General features: G+C 41.3%; 1 protein-coding gene across 3 annotated transcripts in view; it reads right to left on the bottom strand.

Moving 5' to 3' along the window:
• CCDC93 (CCC complex scaffolding subunit CCDC93) overlaps positions 1–20,113 on the bottom strand; it is a 104,157-nt gene extending 84,044 nt beyond the window's left edge. For 2 of the 3 annotated variants that reach the window (XM_090279390.1, XM_090279393.1), the window contains exons 1-4: positions 19,934–20,113; positions 13,037–13,150; positions 11,473–11,567; positions 1,073–1,184 (exon numbers count right to left, since the gene is read on the bottom strand). In XM_090279390.1, coding sequence (XP_090135516.1) covers positions 1,073–1,184; positions 11,473–11,567; positions 13,037–13,150; positions 19,934–19,975 — 363 coding nt within the window. In that variant the 5' untranslated portion in view covers positions 19,976–20,113. The remainder of the gene's footprint in view (positions 1–1,072; positions 1,185–11,472; positions 11,568–13,036; positions 13,151–19,933) is intronic. The other variant, XM_090279387.1, reaches the window with a different exon arrangement.
• Positions 20,114–20,455: the final 342 nt, after the last annotated feature.

Raw genomic sequence — 20,455 nt, 5'->3', positions numbered from 1 at the left:
GGTGGCTATAGGAATCATGGAGTGAGGAAGTACAAGGCTTGAAGATTGAGAGGTTAGACTGAATATTTGCTTTCCTACTCTGCCTTTAAGCATATCAATTACCCTCTCTGAGTCTCACATTCCTGAGATGTTCAGAATGGGATTATAATAGACACTTCAAAGGCTCCATTAGGATTATACGCAAAGTACTGTTCACAATGCAGACAATGAAGGAGAACCTCTTTGCTCCTCCTCTTTTCAAGGTGCCTGGAGGGGAGGCACACAAGAACTGCAGAGAGTATAGGGAGCTGTACAGCACAAGCCACTTAATCTCAAAATCTTTGGGAAAAGCTGAGGTAGAGATAAGTCTCCCATTAGACATTTAGTCATCAAATAAGGGCTGAACGACCACAAAGTGCCAGACAGTCCATGAGGGGCTGGAGACACAACAAGGAGCAAGACAGCCATGGTGCTTGCCCTCATGAAGCTCACAGTATGATGGACAGATAAAAAACCACACACTTGAATATACATGGTACAAAACTATAGTGTGGAATGTTGCTGTGAAGAAAGGGAATGTGGCCATATGAGTGGATATAGCAAAGGAACCTGTCAGGAGAAGCTTCCTTGAGAAGGCTTGGAGGAACTGAGGTCTGAGGAATAAATATGAATTAAGCAGTTAAGAAGAAAAGAGCTTTCCAACCTGGGGAAAAGGCCCTGTGACAGGAGGAAGCATAATTACTATGAGAAGATCTAAAGTCAGACTAAAACAGAAAGAACAAAGAAAAGCAAGGAATGAGTCTGGAGAGGTCAGAAGCAACTAGAGCATGAGGGCCATGGAATCCTAGCTCTGCCAAAAAGACAATGAAAAGAAACGAATAAGGACATTCAAAGATCAGGTGAAAGTGTGAGACTAGGGAAGGTACAGTACTAGCAACCTTCTGAGGAGGACATCAGGAAACATCACCATGTTCTGCTGCCACCAAATCCATACCACACCCATTAGATCCAGAATCCAGGCCAGCTAGCTCAAGAGTCAGACACATTAGAGGAATTTGATGTTTAGAGGACAAAAAAGCACAGAGGCTCTCACCTGAACAACAGGAAATATGTGAATAAAATCCATCCCCTGGATCTGGTGAGGTTCTAGCTGGTGTGGACACTTCATCCTTGGCAGAACTGAGACAATTTTTTCTGATAGAGCTCTATTTGGAAAAAGAAACAAAGAAAGTGAGAATATACTAAGTGGCCCATAAGACATCTCTCAAGTCTTGGCAGCATCTTAGAAAAATCTGGTGCTTCTCAATGCCAGACCATGACCAAGTTTCTCCCAGCAAACTGCAAAATTAGAAAAAAATAAGCACAATTTAGATGTGTTTATACGTGCATTTAAGGCCACAGAACTGCCTTCATCCTTTATTCTAAGACTGTGTGCTTCCTACTTGTTTATATTATTTTCTTTCTTTATGAAATTATGGTGATGTTTAAGGTAGTAGGTATTGTTTTTTAACATCTTTACATGATAATATAAAAAGTTATCACTGCCCCACATTCTTTTATTATACTGACCCACTTTTTCCATAAGTCTGGGAACCACTAGGTTACACATTTTAAAAATTGTTGTAAATATCAGTCAGGCAAGACTTGTGCCCCATGCCCAAAATATTAAGACAAAACATGGGGTCTCAAGATCAAGAAAAAAATTGGGGTTCTCTACTCTGGTACAAAAGTATTTTTAAAATAGCCTTTAGTATTTTGATATGCCAAAATCAATGCTAGATTTGGGGGAACCATGTATCTTCATTCTTTTTTTCCAGAGAGAAATTCTTTGCTTCTCTTGAGGGACACTGACTTCCCTCCAACACCTAACTTCAGTCCACCTCCTAAATGTCTGGGAGTAGGAGGGGAGGAGTCAGTCCCGAAGTATTCTTCTATCTCAACCAGACAGTAGGCTCCTCCCCTCTGCTGGAGAAGTTTTTCTGTTCAATCTGGGCCTGGGTGGGTCCACTTTATGGCAGGAGTGGTAGAGGGACTTGTGTGCAAGTCCATTTCACCACAGATTTAAGCCTCCTTCCTTAATCAACTGATGATTGATCTTCAACTGTTTTCTCATATCCTAATTGAATCCAATTCAAGGGGAATGAATTAAGGTTATTTATGGTTCTGCTAAACCCCAAAGCCACGGTACACAGACTGGGGACATTAAAGGCATGGCCCTACAGGGTCATATGGAGAAATGGGAGCTTCTGGTTCAGAATACATGGGTCATTTAGATTATATCCCCATCTAAGACCCTTCTTTAAAAAAATCTTAGCCAGTTACAGCAAATACTGTGGCCTTGTTTATAAGTGCAGTATTTGCTAATAAATGAAGGCCCCGGCCAATGAGGCCACCAGGTCTTACAAGATGCTTCAAATTCAATAATTTTTGGGTCTACTGGAAGCAGTTCTTGTTCAGAGAAATCTTGTACATCTTTCATCTTTCTGCAGTTCCATAATCCTTCCCAGGAGAGACAGACACCCCTAAGACCAACATCTAACTCAGGCCTGGGTAAGAGAAATTATTATCTTATCTATGTTTCCTTAATAGGTTTCATCTTGCCAGTTTTGGTAGGAACTAAGTAATCTACTGACAAAAGCTAAACAGCTCCCCAGGGAATGGTCCGTGGAGAACATACTATGAAAACATTTATACACAGAAAGGAGCTAAACAAGGTGGGACCAAAGTTAAAACTGCTGAGGGAAACAGCCACACCCAGCTCTACTCATCTATATTATCAATGTCGTCTAATAGGTTAAGAATAAAAAATTTGGAGAGGGGAAGACTGATACCCTACTGTACACATTCACAGAAGACAGGAATATCCACTTCTCAGGAGGGAAGTATATAGGATGTGTGATTTATCCAAAAGGTCCAATATATGAAAGAAAATTGTCATGTGGCTCTCAGCCACTCCTGCAGCCCTTTCTGAGCAGCCTGTCTATGGGTCACATGTACTTTCTGCCATGAGATGAGAACCCTGACCCAGTAGGGAAACCTGTGATTGTCCAGCTCTTCCTGGGGCTCAAATTGGAATGCTTGGTAGGGATGTATTAGCAAAACCACTTGGCAAATATCTAAGGCTCTCTCTCTGATAAACTTTATTTTTTATTTTCATCTCCATCAGACTCCTATGCCTTGAAACTTGTGAGGGGAAGAAATGGGTGCTTAAGTGGCCCTGCTTCCCAGACTTCAAGCTTTGTGTCCTTGCTCCAGGCAGGTCTTAACTATTTATACGTGTGTAGTGCCACTTTTCCTCTCAGCTACATTTTGGTTCAGTAGCAGGAAAGCTCCCTCTAGTGGCTATAGGTCTGTAAGTTTGCATAGGGTGATTGACTGCCTATTATCATTGCGTAGCTTAAAAATGAAGCCAGATCCCCCAACAACAACCAGCCCAACCCTCTACCTTTAGACAAGGTTCTCCCTGGCCACTCCTCAAAGATGGCCTGCTCTCCCAGCTTGTAAAGGCCCTGAGGGAGGATGCTGCAGGTCAATTCAGGTTTATAATCCGCTTAAACCAGTCTCCCAGAAAAAAGTCAAGTCTTGGCAGCACATGGAAGCACCTGAAGGCACTAACACTGCTAGAAAGCAGGGGACGAAAGTCAAGGTTTCTTAGATAAACCCACCAGTCCCATCTGGCTTCCCCCTGGAGCTCAGGGTGAATTCTCTGACTTTTTGAAACAAAAGGAAACTGAGAACTGCAGAGGTCACCTGGCAGGGTTCCTGGTTTAAGATTTTAACATGCCCACGTGTCATTATAGGTGATTAGTTTGATTCTTTAGTTTTTAAGAGTGTTCAATGCACTTCTCTACTGCAAAACAGTTTAAAAGAGAGTGAATTAAACCTGGATTTAAATTCCAGTTCCCTCACCTACTCTGGGACTTTTGACAAGTCATGTGGTCCCCCTTTGGTCCAACACTCCTATCACAGAATGAAGGATAACCCCACTCCTGCCCATTCAAAGATTGTTGTGAAGGTTAAATAATAAAAAGCATGTGCAAGTACTCTACACACCGGTGCCTAGTAATGTTGTTAATATGAACTCAGTTATAAGCCTAAAATATCATTTATGGATCTCTGAGCACAAGACCCTATGGTAACAGGGCATTATGACAGGCTGGGATGGATGGCAGAAGCTCATGGAACCCTAAAGAAAGAAAGATAAAGGAGAATAAGGCCCCATTGGCACACAGATAATCATGCCCTCAGTAGACAAGTGCACTCCGCAGATAGTGCTGCCTGGCCACCCATCACGTCAGCTGGGATATGGTGGGGCACTGTAAATAGGTAGTTTTAGGCTACATTGCAGCTAACCAGAAACTTTTTAAAGAGCAACCCCAAACACAGAACACATTCCAAAACCAAACAGAAGACTTTTGGATAATTCAGTGCCCTGTGGCTATGCCATCTCTCCTACAGATAATAAAGACCCAACTGCCTGAAGAACTGCTAGGAATCTGACAGGTCTTTAATTCATGCAAATCTCTATCTCCAGCTTTGCCCACACTTACAGTTCATTGATATAAAATTAAAAGCTACACATTAAGTACTTACCAGAGAACATAATACATCTCCAATCCCTTAACCAAACTCTTTGGGGCCAAATGTGTTTTAGAATTCAGACTTTTTTAGATGTGTGTACCTTAGTGCACCTAAGAGGCTTACATATACGATGTATTACGTAGGACCCCAGTAAAATCTAGAACAGCACTCTAAAATCAAATTAAATAATATTTATGCAGCAAAACTTATGAATAGTGATATAACTGGGACCAGTAAAGAGTACAAATAGCTTTAAGTCAGTTCAGGTCATATTTTGCTTCCGTAAGTTTTGAACCCACACTTAAAAAGAAAAAGGAACATTTTCAGTGTTTTTTTTAGTTCAGATATATGGATGAAGGATTGAGAATCTATATTAAAAAACATATACTCCAATATCTATTAATAGTACTATCACTGATGGAAATGTATCATAACCTCCAAGGATACTAAGGTGAAAATGAACTAAGAACCACTGTAAAACTCCAAAAGAATTTATGGAGAAAACAAATGGTAAGACTAGACCAGAAAACATGCAACGAAAAGAAACCCCAGTATGTCAAGGTGCCACAAGTATAAAAAACAATCAGTTCAAACTGTAACAGAAAGAGGCTTCAATCAAGAGTGTCCTCAAGAAGACAGTGAATTCATGAGAGTATATAGACTAAGGGGCAGGCTGATCTTTGCTATGGGTAAAGGTATGTGCTTCTTTGTTAACAAGAAAAAAAGGCAATAAGACATTTTTTTAAAAAGCTATAAAGCAAATTACAGCTGGCCTTTGAACAATGTGGGGGTCTGGGGCACTGATGCCACACAGTTGAAAATATGAATATAACTACAGTTAGCCCTCTGCATCTGTGGCTCCCCAACTATGATAGAAAATACATAAAACATGCCTGATTTTCAGTGACTCATACAGGCCACCTAGCTCGGGCCAAATACTTCAGAATAATCCTTGACTTCCCTCTTAACTCACACCCTGAATCCAACCTGTCATGAAATCCTTAATATATCTAAAGTACCGAGAACAATGCTTCATCTCTGGTAAGAGCTCAATAAATATTTGCTGAGTCAGTGAATAAGTGAAGAGATTCCTTTTGATTGTGATATTTTAAATATTTTCTTTTAAACAGCACCATTATGGATCAAAAGATTACATTGTCTTTTCTCTGCTCCCATCACAATTCCTAGTTCTTATTGTAAACACTGTTTATAGATTTACTTTTAGAATCTACCTGTAGATAAAGCATGGACAAGTTAATCGCTATTATTGAAGAGACTATAAATATTATACCTCAAACATTATAAGAGTAATGTTATGATGGGAAATGGAGGCTAAAAGGTAAAAGGAAAAACAGAGATACTAAAATGTTTACCCTATGTACTTAGGAGACAGGAGAAACTATCTTATGTTAAATAGGGCAAGAAATAGAAGGTTAAATAGATTAAAATTATTGCAGTGATCACAGAAAAATGGGTACTAATGAAAAGACTAGAAGATGGAAGATGAATGTAGTGAGCAGTACAGGTGCGCTGATTTCCTCATTAGACACGAATAAAACAGAGTGTATACATAGTTGGAAATGCAGAAGTTACCACTCTGAAGAATCTAAAACCTAAACGGCTGAAGATGATTACTTCCAGGAAATTAAAAGTGGTATATAGAAAGCGAAGGGCTGGGGAGACAGCTGTATATTTTGCTTCCTTTGGTAGTATCTGAATTCTTTTTAACTTCATGTAATGCCTACATAATAAAAACAAACAAAAAGACAAAAATAAAAAGCTACCTCTCAATTTAGCCTGGCCAGCAGAGAGCAAAGCCACACACCTGGACTCCATTGCACTGCCTGCCAATGTAGGACTTTTCAGTACTGCTGGCAGAATATGATGCCACAGCCCCAGAGCAGCAGATATTAGGGCTGTAGAGACCCATTATTCATGGCTGGGCACTGATGGGAACAGTGTCACTGTGTTAAACAACAGGTACCCGTAGAGATGGTCTTAGTATTAAGGATTTTAGTGATTCTGAGGGACGAATTTTTCTTTTACTATATAGAAACTATGAATTGGGTCATTTACTGTGTTTTTCTTTTTGTTGTCTGCCAGAAAGCTCAGAGTAATCTGTAGCCCACCCTTAGGAAAACAAGGCATTTTGTGGTCCGTCACAAATGTGTTAGCCTCATCACCAACTCTGCCTTCTGAATCCACTGTTTTTCCCTTTCCCTTCCCTTCGCTTCGCTTCAACTTTCAGCTATTACTGCTTCATATGCATATTTGTAAACTATATTTAATCCACTGGGAAGTGTTTTATTTCCATGGGGAAGAGAATAAGGCTTCAAAAAAAAAAAAAAAAAAGCGAGTCACAGAATCATTCAGCTCTGAGATCACAAATCCCTCTTCTTCCAGAAAAGGGAACTGAGCCTTGCCTAAGATCACACAGCTACACAATGGCAGGGCTGGGAAAACTGAGGATCTCAAATGGTCTAATGAAATCACCAAGCCCCTGGTGGGCTATGGTAGACAAGCCAGGGTGTCCTTGTGTGAAATCTCTAGCAAGGAGCCCATGCCATCTCCAGAATGAAGCTCTTTCTTTCACAGAGGCAACAGGGAGGGAAAGAGTCTCCTTTTCTCACCCTATTTAACTTCCACTCAAATTAACTGCCATTAGAAAGAGATACACTAAGGAGTCTCTAGAAACATTGATCAAGAAAACGTATTAGAGCTGTTGAACAGAATTACTTATCAGGGAAATGTAAAGCTCAACCATAATGAGGTATCACCTCACACCTGTTACAATGGGTGTCATCAAGAAGACAAGATAGAACTTCTGGCCAACACAGAGGCATAGACAGACATGCTGCATCTCCCTCCACAATTAAGAAAAAATACCACTACCTCAAAACTAGAAACAACCAGAAGTTCCAGAAAATCAAACTGCATGGAAGTCCAACATAAAGATATAAGGAAGAAATACTCATCCAGACAGGTAGGAAGGGCGGAGCGGACGAGGTGTGGTGGTGCCAGCAGCAGCGGCAGCGGCAGGCCAGCGGAAAGCACAGTTACAAGTTTTCAAAAGTCAGGAGGGACACTGGGTAGCGTTCCCAGCTCCTTATCAGACCACACAGCTCACAGCCCCAGCACCGGGGAAAATCAAGCCTCATTGCTTCTGACTGTGCAAACCAGTGGGGGTTAGGGGGGAGGCAGAAATTGCCAGTCTCTCAGCAGAATCCGCTCGTTTAAAGGGCCTCCACAGTCCTAGAATGTCCGCAGACCCACCCACTATGGGAACGACAGCCAGGGCAACAGTTAGAGAGGCACCAGTCCCATACGGAAGTGGGAGAAGTGCCTGGAAAAGGGGTGAGTGCTGGGCAAGAGGCATTGTTCCCTCTCAGCCCCGCCCCCGCCCACATACAGCTCCACAACGTGATGAAACAGGTCGCCCTGTACTGATGAATCCCTAAGGCTCCACCCCTTGCAATGTAACAGGAGTGACAGCTCTGCCTGGGACACGGAGACAAACAAACACAGGAGCCTGTCAGGATGGGGAGACAGAGAAGTATGGCCCAAAGGAGGGAGCGGATTAGGGTTCCAGTGGGAGAACTAAGCAATGAGGAGACAGTCAACCTAACATATGCAGGATTCCAAACACTGGTGATAAAGATGGTCACAGACTTGACAGATATGCTTGAGTATGGCAAACGCATAAGAGAATAAGTGAAGGCTACGCTAAGTGAAACGAAAGAAAAGCCACACAAAACCAATGGTGAAAAGAAGAAAACCTGGGTTCAAATTGATGATATGGAACATAAGGAAGAAAAAAACAACCAGTGCAGAGTGAGGAGACAGGAGTTGGAAAAAATGAGGAGAGGCTTGGGAACCCCTGGGACAACTCTAAATGTGCCAACATCCAAATCATAGAGATGCCAGAAGAGGAAGAGCAAGAAATTGGGAACTTATGTGAAGAAATAATGGAAGAAAACATCCCAAATATTGCAAAGGGAATGGACATACAAGTCCAGGAAGCACGGAGAGTCCCAGGCAAGCTGGATCCAGAGGAGACCACACCAAGACACATGATGATTAAAATGCCAACGGTAAAAGATAAAGAAAGAATCCTAAAAGCAGCAAGAGAGAAACGGAAAGTTGCATACAAGAGGGTGCCTATAAGACTATCAGAATTAACAAAAGATATTGAACACGACGGCGAAGAAATGAAGGCTAGCCCTGCTTAAATGAATGAAAATACATACAAGACAAGTGGTGAGGAAACGAAAATCAGATATCAAATCAAGAAATTGGAACATAGGGAAGGAACAAACAGTCAACCAGTGCAGAAAGAGGAAACAAAAAGTGAGGAATATGAGGAGAGGCTCAGAAACCTCTGGGACAGCTATAAATGAACAAACATTAGAATTGTAGGTTTGCCAGACGGTGAATAAGAAGAACTAGAAATTGAAAAATTATGTGAAAAAATAATGAAGCAGAACTTCCCTAATTTGGTGAAGGAAATAGACTTACAGGTCCAGGAAGCACACAGAGTTCCAGAAAAACTAGACCCAGGGAGAACCACACCAAGACACATTATAATCAAAATATCAAAAATTAAGGATAAAGAGAGAACTTAAAAGCAGCAAGAGAGAAGAAGAGAATTATGTACAAAGGGGTTCCAATTAGACTATCAGCTGATTTCTCAAAGGAGACCCTGCAGGCAAGAAAGGACTGGCAAGAAATATTCAAAGTAATGAAAAGCAAAAACCTACGGCCACGAATACTCTATCCAGCAAAGCTGTCATTCAGAATAGAAGGGCAGAGAAAGTGCTTTCAGGACAAAGTAAAACTGAAGGAGTTCATTAGAGCCATACCACTGTTATATGAGATATTAAAGAAACTGGTTTAGAAGAAGGAGAATCAAAAGTATGAACATTAAAATGAAAACTGTACCACAACAACCAGCAACAGATGCTAGGAAATCAAAACAAAGGCAAACCAAGTAGGCAACGAGAGTATAAAAAGAATTATAAGTATGGGGAACATTTTGGGGGGAGGTCAGCGGAGAGGGGGAAGAGGGAAAAGGGATGGAAATAATGCAGGAATTAAGAAGCATAATAGGAGGGAATGGAGTAGACAGGAAGAGGTTGAGAAGAACTATATGCACAACCAATGGACGTGGACTAAAAGTGGGGGACAACTAGAGGGAGGGGAGTGACTGGGTGGAGGAGAGCAGATGGAAAAGAAATTTGGACAACTGTAACAGCATAATCAATAAAACAAATTAAAAAAAAAACTGTCAGCTGATTTCTCGAAGGACACTTTGCAGGCAAGAAGGGACTGGAAAGCAATATTCAATGTGATGGGAGGCAAGGACCTACAGCCAAGATTGCTCTATCCAGCAAAGCTATCGTTTAGAATGGAAGGGCATATGAAGTGCTTCCCAGACAAGGTAAAGTAAAAGAGTTCATCACCACCAAGCCATTATTATATAAAATGTTAAAGGGACTTATTTAAGAAAAATAAGATCAAGATCAAAACTATGAACATTAAAATGAAGACAAACTCACAACTATCAGCAACTAAATCTAAAAAATAAAAACAAAATCCAACTAAGCAAACCAGAATAGGAACAGAATCATAGGTATGGGGATCACTTTGTGGGTTAACAGCTGGGAGGAGGAAGGGTGAGAAATGGGGAAATGGTGCAGGGACTAAGCAGCATAATTGGTTGGTACAAAATAGTCAGGGGACACTTAAGAATAATATAGGAAAGGGTGCAGCCAAAGAACTATATGCATGACCCATGGACATGAACTAAGGAGGGCAGGATTGCTGGAGGGAAGCGGGGTACTGGGCAGAGGGGAGCAAAGGGGAAAGAAATTGGGACTATTGTAACAACATAATCAATAAAATATACTTTAAAAAAAGAGAGACAAAAGATAAGTGCTAGAGAAAAGGAAATCCTTGTGTACTGCTGGTGGGATTGTAAATTGTTCTAGCTGCTGTGGAAACTAGTATAGAGATTCCTCAAAAAATTAAAAGTACCATATAATCCAGAAATTCCATTTCTGGATATATATTAGAAGAAAACAAAATCACTATCTTGAAGGGATATCTGAACCCCCATATTCACAGCAGCATTATTTACAGTAGCCAAGACAATGGAAACAATCTAAGTGTTCATCAACAGATAAATAAATAAAGAAAACGCAGTATATATATAAAAAGAAGGAAATCTTGCTATTTGCAACAACATAGATAGACCTTGAGGGCATTGTGCTAAGTGAAATAAGTCAGACAAAGATAAATACTATGTATGGTCTCACTTAACCGAACTCATAGAAACAGAGAACAGATTGGTGGTTGGCAGAGGAGGGGGTGGGCAAAATAGGTAAAGTTGGTCAAAAGGTACAAAGTTACATTATAAGATAAATAAGTTCTGGGGATGTCATGTATAGCATGCCAACTGTTTTTATTTATACTACATTGTATATCTGAAAGTTACTAAACACTAGATATTTAAAATTCTTATTATAAGGGAAAAAATGTATACCCTTGTGACATGATGGATGTTTACTAAACTTACCGAGGTAGTCATTTCACAATACAGATATATACATCAAATCATTACGTTGTACACCTTAACCTAATATGATGTTATGTATCAATTATATCTAAATAAAACTGGAAAAGTTTTTTTTTAAAGTGTTAGAAGTATTAAAAGGTCTCTTATATGCTATCTGTGTGACCTTGGTTTCCTTCAGCCTATTTTTTAATCTACAAAACTGCAATGATACCTGTTGTAATGAAAATTAAAATAAAATATGTAAGATGTCTAGCACAAATTCTGACACACAGTCGATACTCAAAAGTTACTCTCTTCTTCCCTTTTAGACTCTTCCATGGCAAACCCTAACAACTTACATTTTTTGACCTATTGTAGAATTTTCCTGAAAGAGCAAATCAACGTCTACATCGAAGTTGCAAGTGGTTATGCACCAAGTCATTCCTCCTACCACCTGCAAGACAAAGAAAATATGTGTTTTCTCTTTCTAGTTTGGAGAGAGGGGAAGAAGTGAAAGATAGTTAAAATAGAAACATTTTTTACAGTCTCAACGAGCATACAAAATTATCTATTATTAGAGTATATATGTCCTGACTCTATCAGCTAAAATTCATCTAAAATAGCACTGTTGATGGAAATGTTCTGTATCTGCACTGTCCAATAAAGCAGCTGCTAGTCACATAAGGTTACTAAGCACTTGAAATGTGGCCAGTGTGACTAAAAAACTGATTTTTATTACTAAATGGACAAATCATGCATACTTTTTTTACTCTGAAAGAGATAGACATTAATTCATAGATGAGAAAAGTCTTAACCCAGTTTCAGGCAAGAGCAAGATTCCATGTATTTTATGGACCAGACATGTGAGTGGCAAAACTGACATTCTGTGGTTCATTACTTAATTTCCATACTTTTTTTTTTCACCTACCAAAAGGAGATGTGAATTCCTACTCTACTTTTCTCACAGGGTTTCTCTGAGATGCAAATGAGACTAAGTCTAAAAATCCATTTTGAAACAAAATCCTTTTTGGACACAGCTTGATGTTTTAAAAGAAAAAAAAAAGTGAATCTTACTCCTGGCTGTGCTGTAAACTCATGTGAGATGCCTAATAACATAAAGATTTCAGGTTCCAGTCCAGATCGAATTGACCAGAATTTCACTGGTGAGGCCTAGACATCTGTATTCTGAAACAACCCACAGTGATTCTATTATGTGCAGCCACGGCTTGTGGCCCACTGGAGAACTTTCTTCCACTAAGAAGCTTTCTTGGCCTGCCTTGTCTGACCTGGATGCTTCATTTCTGCATACAGTTCACTACAGTAGTACTTAATGCATCATGCCATTTATTATATGCATGTTGGTTTACCTGTCTCTCTTCCCTAGGCTATAGGGATTGGGCCCTTTGAGTACAGGGTGTCTGTCTTATCTCTGTGCCCTCAATACCTATTACTATGCCTTGTGCATAATAATTGTTCCAGGTTCTGCTGAATTAAACTTCACCCCACAGTGACTTCTCTCTCCTCCAAACTAAGCATTTACCATCCATTCATAGGAAATCTAGTAATTGTCTATGAGCCCACTGACTTAGGACAGCTTATTAACTCAGATTATTTTATTTTACATAAGTTTTATCTTCCCACCCAAACTGTAAATTCCTCAAAATGAGTAATTTCAATTGCTTACTTGCATTTCCCAAAGCTTTGTGCATAGAAAAGGAATTCAAAGTGTATCAACTGATATATTATTATTTTCTTTTAATAAGAAATTTGAACATTTCCATAATGAACATGAATAAAGGAGAAATGGAAACATACACTGAAAAAGTAAAAACACGATCTCTTTCCCTTCTCATGATTAATTAACCACACCATCCTGACCAAAAAAAAAAAAAAAGCCTAATGGTTAGAAACATTTCCTCTTACCTTATCGAAAGGTGACAAGCCTTTAATTCTTGCCCTGAAATATCCAGCTGCAACCAAGAGCTCCAGAATTTCATTCAATTTGACATTTTGTTCTTCATCTTCTCTTGTTTCTACCTAAAACAAAATGTGAAGGGCTGGTAAAAGCTACCTAGAATAAAGGGATGTCAGGTGTATCTCCTGATGCCACCACATTGCCAAGTGACATTGGCTGTATCACTGCAGTCATGAAGGACCATGGGCACACAGTGCTACCAGAGATTCACATAAGAGAGTCCCTAGTCCTCAACGAACTATTAATCATCATAGATTGGTGGGGGAAGAGGACACAGGTAGCATAGGAAGATTAAGGCACATTACCTCCCTGTTCTCTAACACTTGTTTTACTTGACAGGTTCTCAACTAGTTTATAAATTCCTTACAGACAGGAAAAAGGTGGTTTTTACTTTTTATTTTTAACCTCGTACTAATTTTGGTCCAAATTATTTTTAAAAGGGGTAAGAACAAAGAATTCAAATATGTATGCTTCTCTACACTTCTCTTTTTGATCTCTAAGGCAAATATAAAGAAGGTTTTCCAACCCAGAAATATTAAAGGGCCATAACTGCCTTATAACAGACCTGCCTTAAAAATAATAAATTCACAACTACCTCAAAACTAGAGACAACCAGAAGTTCCAGAAAACTGAGCTGCATGGAAATACAACAAATGAAGATCTGGAGAAGAAATACTCATCTACACAGGTAGTAGGGGTGGAGATGGGGCAGAGAGGACACAGTGTGGTGGCAGCAACAGCAACAGCAGTGGCAGGCCAGTGAAAAGCACAAACATTTTAAAAAGTCAGGAGGGACACCTGGGGAGCACTCCCAACATCAGATCAGACCGCACAGCTCACGGTCCCAGTGAGGGAAAAAATAAAGTCTCACTGCTTCTGACTGCAAACCAGTGGGAGTTAGGGCGGAGAAAGAAACTGCTGGTCTCTCAGCAGAGTCTGCTTGTTTAAAAGGCCCCCCCAATCCTAGAATGTCCGCAGATCCACCCACTCTGGGAACAACAGCCAGAGCAACAGCTAGAGAGGTGCCAACCCATACGGAAGTGGGAGAAGTGCCTGGAAAAGGGGCGAGTGCTGTTCCCTCTCAGAACCCCCCCCACACACAGCACCACAATGTGGTGAAATGGGTCGCCCTGTACTGACGAATACCTAAGGCTCCGCCCATTACAATGTAAACAGGTTCGACAGCTCTACCTAAGACATAGAGGCAAACAAACACAGGAGCCTGTCAAGTTGAGGAGACAGAGAAGTATGGTGCAAAAGAGGGAATGGATCAAGGTTCCAGTAGAAGAACTAAGCGATGAGGAGATAGCCAACCTAACAAACAAGGAGACAGCCAACCTAACAGATGCAGAGTTCAAAACACTGGTGATAAAGATGCTCACAGACTTGACAGATATCCTTAAGTATGACAAACATATAAGGGAAGAAGTAAAAGCTATGCTAAATAAAACGAAGGAAAATCCACACAAAACCTGTGGTGAAGGGAAGGAAACCGGAGTTTAAATCAATGATTTGGAACAATCAACCAGTACAGAATGAGGAAACAAGAATTGAAAAAAATGAGGAGAGGCTTAAGAACCTCTGGGACAATTTTAAACATGTCAACATCCGAACCATGAGGGTGCCAGAAGGAAAGAGGAAGAGCAAGAAATGGAAAACTTATGTGAGAAAAAAATGAAGAAAACTCCCAAATTTGGCAAAGGAAACAGACATACAAGTCTTGAAGCACAGAGAGTTCCAAACAAGCTAGACCCAAAAAGGACCACACCAAGACACATAATTAAAATGCCAAAGGTTCAAGATAAAGAGAGAATCTTAAAAGCAGCAAGAGAAAAGCAGAGGGTTTCCTACAAAGGGGTGCCTATAAGACTATCAGCTGATTTCTCAAAAGAAACTTTGTAGGCAAGAAGGGACTGACAAGAAGTACAGTAGTCCCTCTCTATATTGCGGTTCACTTAAAAATATTGTATTTAATTATTTATCACGGATTTTTCACTATATTGCAGGATTTTGCAGTACTGTATATGTATGTTAAAGTTACGTAGGTTTAAGAGTACAGAATACGTTTAAGAACATAAGTAGTGTTTATAAAAGTGTAGAAAAGGTTAATAAGGGAGTGGGAAAGGTTAATAAGGGACTGGAAATGGTTTATAAGTGTGTGGGAAGGGTTTATAAAGCCTTAAAATACATATAAATACTAAAATAAATGTAAGGTTCCCACTTCATGGATTTTCACCTATCGCGGGGAGTCTAGAATGTAATACCTGTGATAAGTGAGGGAATACTGTATTCAAGGTGATGAAAAGCAAGGACTTACAACCAAGATTACTCTATCCAGCAAAGCTATCATTTAGAATGGAGGGGCAGATAAAGTGCTTCTCAGACAAGGTAAAGCTTAAGGAACTCATCATCACCAAACTATTATTATATGAACATTAAAATGAAAACATACTCACAACTATCAACAACTGAATCTAAAAAATAAAAACAAAATCCAGCTAAGCAAACCAGAATAGAAATAGGATCATAGGTATGGGGATCACTTGGAGGGTTATCAGCTGGGAGGGAGAAGGGGAAAATGGGAAATGGTGCAGGGATTAAGCATCATTGGTTGGTACAAAATAGACATAGGGAAGTTATGAATAATATAGGAAAGGGTGAAGCCAAAGAACTTATATGCATGACCCATGGACATGAACTAAGTGGGGAGGGACTGCTGGAGGGAAGGGGGGTACTGGGCAGAGGGGAGCAAAGGGGAAAAAAAATTGGGACTACTGTAACAACATAATTAATAAAATATACTTAAAAAACAATAATAATAAATTCACATAATATATTTAAATAGACATTTAACAATTTTAGTTTATATTCTACCTTCATTCCCAGGTGTTTATTTACAAGTCAAACATAAATTTTCTAGTACTTTTGCCTCCATTTACGTTCATGAACTGTGTCTTTCCTCTCTTGCTTCATTGCAGAAAAAAACCAAACACCTGTTTATATAAAACAGCACCAAGGTATCCTGGTTCAAATCCTTGTACCCACCACTTTTTTTTTTTTTTTCCAAGGGAGGAACCATCTCTTTATTTTGAAACAATAGGTGGCCTCCTAGGGGCAGGAACGTGCTTCCGCCTGCACGGGGCCCAGTGCCTGACCCCACGGCATCTGTAGAGCTCAGATGCTTAGGATGTGCTTCAGAAAGCCTTCATAGTTGATGCAGCCATTGCTGTCCTCATGTCCTGCCAGAACCGTCTCCACCTCCTCTTCAGTCATTTTCTCTCCTGAGCCCCAGACACAACGTTTTAGCCCCTGCCTTCCCTCCCTCACTCACCAGCCAGCCCACACTATTCTGAACAGCACCTCTCACCACTTTTTCTTAAGTATATTTTATTGATTATGCTATTAGAGTTGTCTCGATTTTTTCCCCTTTGCTCCCCTCTGCCCAGTACCTCCCTTCCCTCCAGCAGTCCCCCCACCTTAGTTCATGTCCATGGGTCATGCATGTAAGTTCTTTGGCTTCTCCATTTCCTATACTATTATTAATGTCCCCCTGTTTATTTTGTACCTACCAGTTATGTTTCTTGATCCCTGCACCACTTCCCCCATTCTACCTCTTCCCATTGACTACTCCCTTACTCAACAATGCGCGTTAAATCTTCCTTTACAAAGGACCTCACATTAATCCTCCCTTTCCTTTTATTTACACTTCATGCCAGGACTTTTGCAATTGAATCTCAATCTTTCTTCTCTGTTAATTTGTCTTGCTTATTTATTTCTAAATTATAGCTTTCACATCATTATCTTTTTTAGCTCATCCCCTGGCCCTCATCATTAATGCATCACATACTGTCTATAAGACAAACTCCAAATGTCTTATAGTTTGGCATGCACATCTTTGGCGGCAACCTATCTTTCAGCTTCATCCTTCACCTCCCTGCCAAAGCAATCCAGACATGGATATGGCCAAACTAGACAAGCACTGTTCACACCCATCTCCTTCTCCAAACATTCTCTAATCATCCAGAAATTATCTTCAAATTATAGATCTTATCTGATGCCAAGCCTGACAAATACAGCCCAAAACGGTCATTTCTCTGCATTTTTATTCTATTTATAATCCATGTCATTCACACAATTAAGTAACAATCTCTTCTGAGTGACATGTCTGGTATTAATGAACATGTCTATCTTTCCAAAAAGATTATTATATTAGCTGGTTCAAGAGAGGACCCATACATTGTTCACCCATGTTCACTGCTCTGTTCTGAAACAGTATTAGACTTATTACAGAATGACATGTTCAATAATTGCATGAAGTGCATGACCTAAGCCAGTCATATATAAGCAAAAGTTTTCATAGTCATGACACTGATAATGGGAATTCAAGTTTATTTTGAAGTATAAACTGCCAGGAAAGGGAGTGTACATATTAACACACATTTAAACAAGGAATTATTAAAGTGACTATTAATCCAATTGGGGGGAGGGCAGGGGTGGTGGTGGTGGAGTTGACAACCATGTACCACTACTCATTTAACTTATCTCTCAAATGACCTTGGTCCAGCCTATCAAAATTCTGAAAGTTAGCATTCACTAGTTATTAGTGGACATGCAAAAATAAGGTAACATTAATTATTCACACCTGTTTCTTGGCAAGATATACAATGGGTGTAAACAGCTATAAGTGGGGAAACCTAAATAAAAGAGAAGGGTCAAGGCAGTTATGGGTCACAAAGACAGAGTAGAAAAGAAAAATAGGATAACACAAGTATCTTCTTAAAACTCCTGGAATGTAAAACAGAAAGCTTTCATTTGCTTAATCATCATTTATCATAAAAGTACTTCTAAGAAGAGGTCAGCATATCAGGGGAGGATCATTCCTGTCTCAACTTCTACCTAAGGAGCAGCCCATGAAGATGCATGGCCCGTGCTTCTCTACCACTCACCCCCAGAATTCAGAAGTACACTATCGCAACATAACCTGTGAAATAACTTTTGGGCACAAGACACTGATTGAATGGATAATGCTAGTAAGACTCCAAATTCATTTCACATATTAACACTGAAACAAAATGGAAAAGAGTGTGAAGAATGCCCTCTTGAAGCTGTAAAAAGCCACCAGGCTCGGTAATACATCCAATTTTTAAGAAACTAAAATTCTGGTGAAGACGAATGACTGTGAGCTTCTCAACCAGACACACTACATTTTCGATTGCCTTGTACTGTCGTTCATGTAAGCTGGAGAGCAGGGCCGAGTTCCAAGCTATCTTTCTATCCTCCACATACATACCATAAAGGGTTTTAAAAAACTGAAGTTAATGAGTTAACAGGACTAGTAACAGCTTAATGACACAGACTGTATGTACTGTTTCTTTTAACTAAAGTATAATAATTTAATTATATAGTCACCTTGTCTGCCTCCTAATCTGCAAGAACTGTCCTAGGCTTTTGGAAAAGTGACAAGATCTAGCCTCCTAGCAGTCAGAGAAGGGTTAAACAAAGGACACACAGGAGCAGGTTGCTTATTATTTATTTTAGAAAGATCCCCTTTGGTAGTGGGACATTGAACTGAAAGGATTTAAAGTAGAACCAGGGAGAGAAGAGTCTATAGCAGAAGCCCAGGAAAAAACTTCACGAGAGCCTGGAATAAGGAAGTGGAAACAAAGAAATGTCAAATAAAATATCACAGTACAGATCCTGGTATTCACAATTCCTGGCTCCATCAAAGCAACTTGTATGTAAGGTTTTCCCTAATACAAGGGTTCTGACAACCTTACACTAGTTAGGATTCCTAATAAAATGGACTTGCATTCTGGGAACGCCACACAAACTGACAGGTAAGTCTATCTCTCCATCTCTCTATCTCCGGCTTTTATGCACAAAACAGTGATCTCTCAATTAGAGAGTATTTGTGAGATGAAAGAACTGAGAGAAACAAGATTGGCCACAGGCAGCTCAGAGATCAGCCCCCTGCCAAAGGCCTGCTTCAGAAGCTTAGGACGGAGATAGAGGTGCCGCGTGGATTCCGTTTCTTTCAACAATCTAAAAAGCTAGACTAGTTTTCGAGTAAATCGACTAGAAGAAAGGGCAGATGTAAACCACCTAGCTAAGTGATATTTACAGTCCCACCGAATGTTAAAATCCGAAAACCACTTATTATCCTGTCCCTTAGCACCAAGTTAGTACTTAATAACTAACACCTCTGGAAGGAAAGGCACCCGTTATCTCCTAGGTAAGCAGCAACATTTCCGCCTGGTGCTGGCTCCTTCGGCCACACAGCACCACTGGACACCGCCACGAGCTAACCCCAAGCGTCCTCGAGCCGCTAGATCCCAGCGTAGGGGATATTTTAGGGGTGCCTTCCCTGCGAACACCAAGGCAGGCGATGGTGGTGGCCGCAAGGACCCCATGGGTCCCGCGAGGCTGCGGCAGACGCGAGGTCAATGTCTGCTGTACATCCCGAACCTGGACAGTCGCAAAGCAAGTCTCGTGACTCCTGGCGCAGCAGCTCCGGCCCTCCGGCCGAGCCTTATGGCGCCGAGGGTCCGCGTAAACTGCCCCGGAGCGCGGGAGAGGTGGGACCCTGCTCCCCCGGCACCTACGTCAGCCCTGGTGCATTTATTGGGCTGAGAAGGCGACCTCAGTCTTGAGACCCTGGAAGTGCTCAAATCAGTCCCCGCCCATGCAGGAGGAGGACCTGCTCAGGCCCAGCAGACCCGGCCTGTGCACACACCCAGGGAAGGGGGCGAGGCGCCGCAAAGGCAGTCCGGGCCCTCTCTACACGCAGACCACCTGGCTCAGCCTCTCTCAGGAACCCGACGTGTCAGGAAGAGGGGGTTCCTTACCTCTGGGACACCCTGGCCCTCTGGCCCCTTAGGCAACCCCATGATCCGCTGGACAGAAGTGCGGCAACACCGAGGCCTGCTGAGCGCAGGGAGGAAGCTGTCCCCGGCCACGAAGTTGCAACTGGGGTGGAGGGCAAGGGAGCTCCCGGGGTGGACTGCGGAGCGGAAACTTCGTCGGGGCGGGGCGGGCCGGGAGGCTCTGCCCCGCGGAGCATGCGCGCTGAAGCCGGAACGCGGCGCGTGCGTCTGCGCGAGGGCGGCCCCGGGGGCAGCGGAACAGGGAGAGTTAAGAGCTGAAGTCCGGCTGCGGAGGTTGACGTTCCGCGGGATCTTTCTGCTGGGGCTCTGCGTTTTCCTCCAAGGTGCTTTATAAAAGTGACTAGTCCTGTGTCTTGGGAAATTTTGCATTCTGGCTTCTGTCTCTGCTGCTCACCGACAGGACTCAAGTGGGTTCCGTTCTCTCTGCCAGCCGGACTTCTGAAGCCCCCTTGCTCCTAGGTCAAAAGTTCGAGCACTGATGAG

The sequence above is a fragment of the Furipterus horrens genome, unplaced genomic scaffold, assembly GCF_987537825.1.
Source record: "Furipterus horrens unplaced genomic scaffold, mFurHor1.1.pri manual_scaffold_1, whole genome shotgun sequence".
Lineage (NCBI taxonomy): Eukaryota > Metazoa > Chordata > Mammalia > Chiroptera > Furipteridae > Furipterus > Furipterus horrens.
Note: the sequence above shows the minus strand (reverse complement) of the source record. Positions and strands in the feature narration are given on the sequence as shown.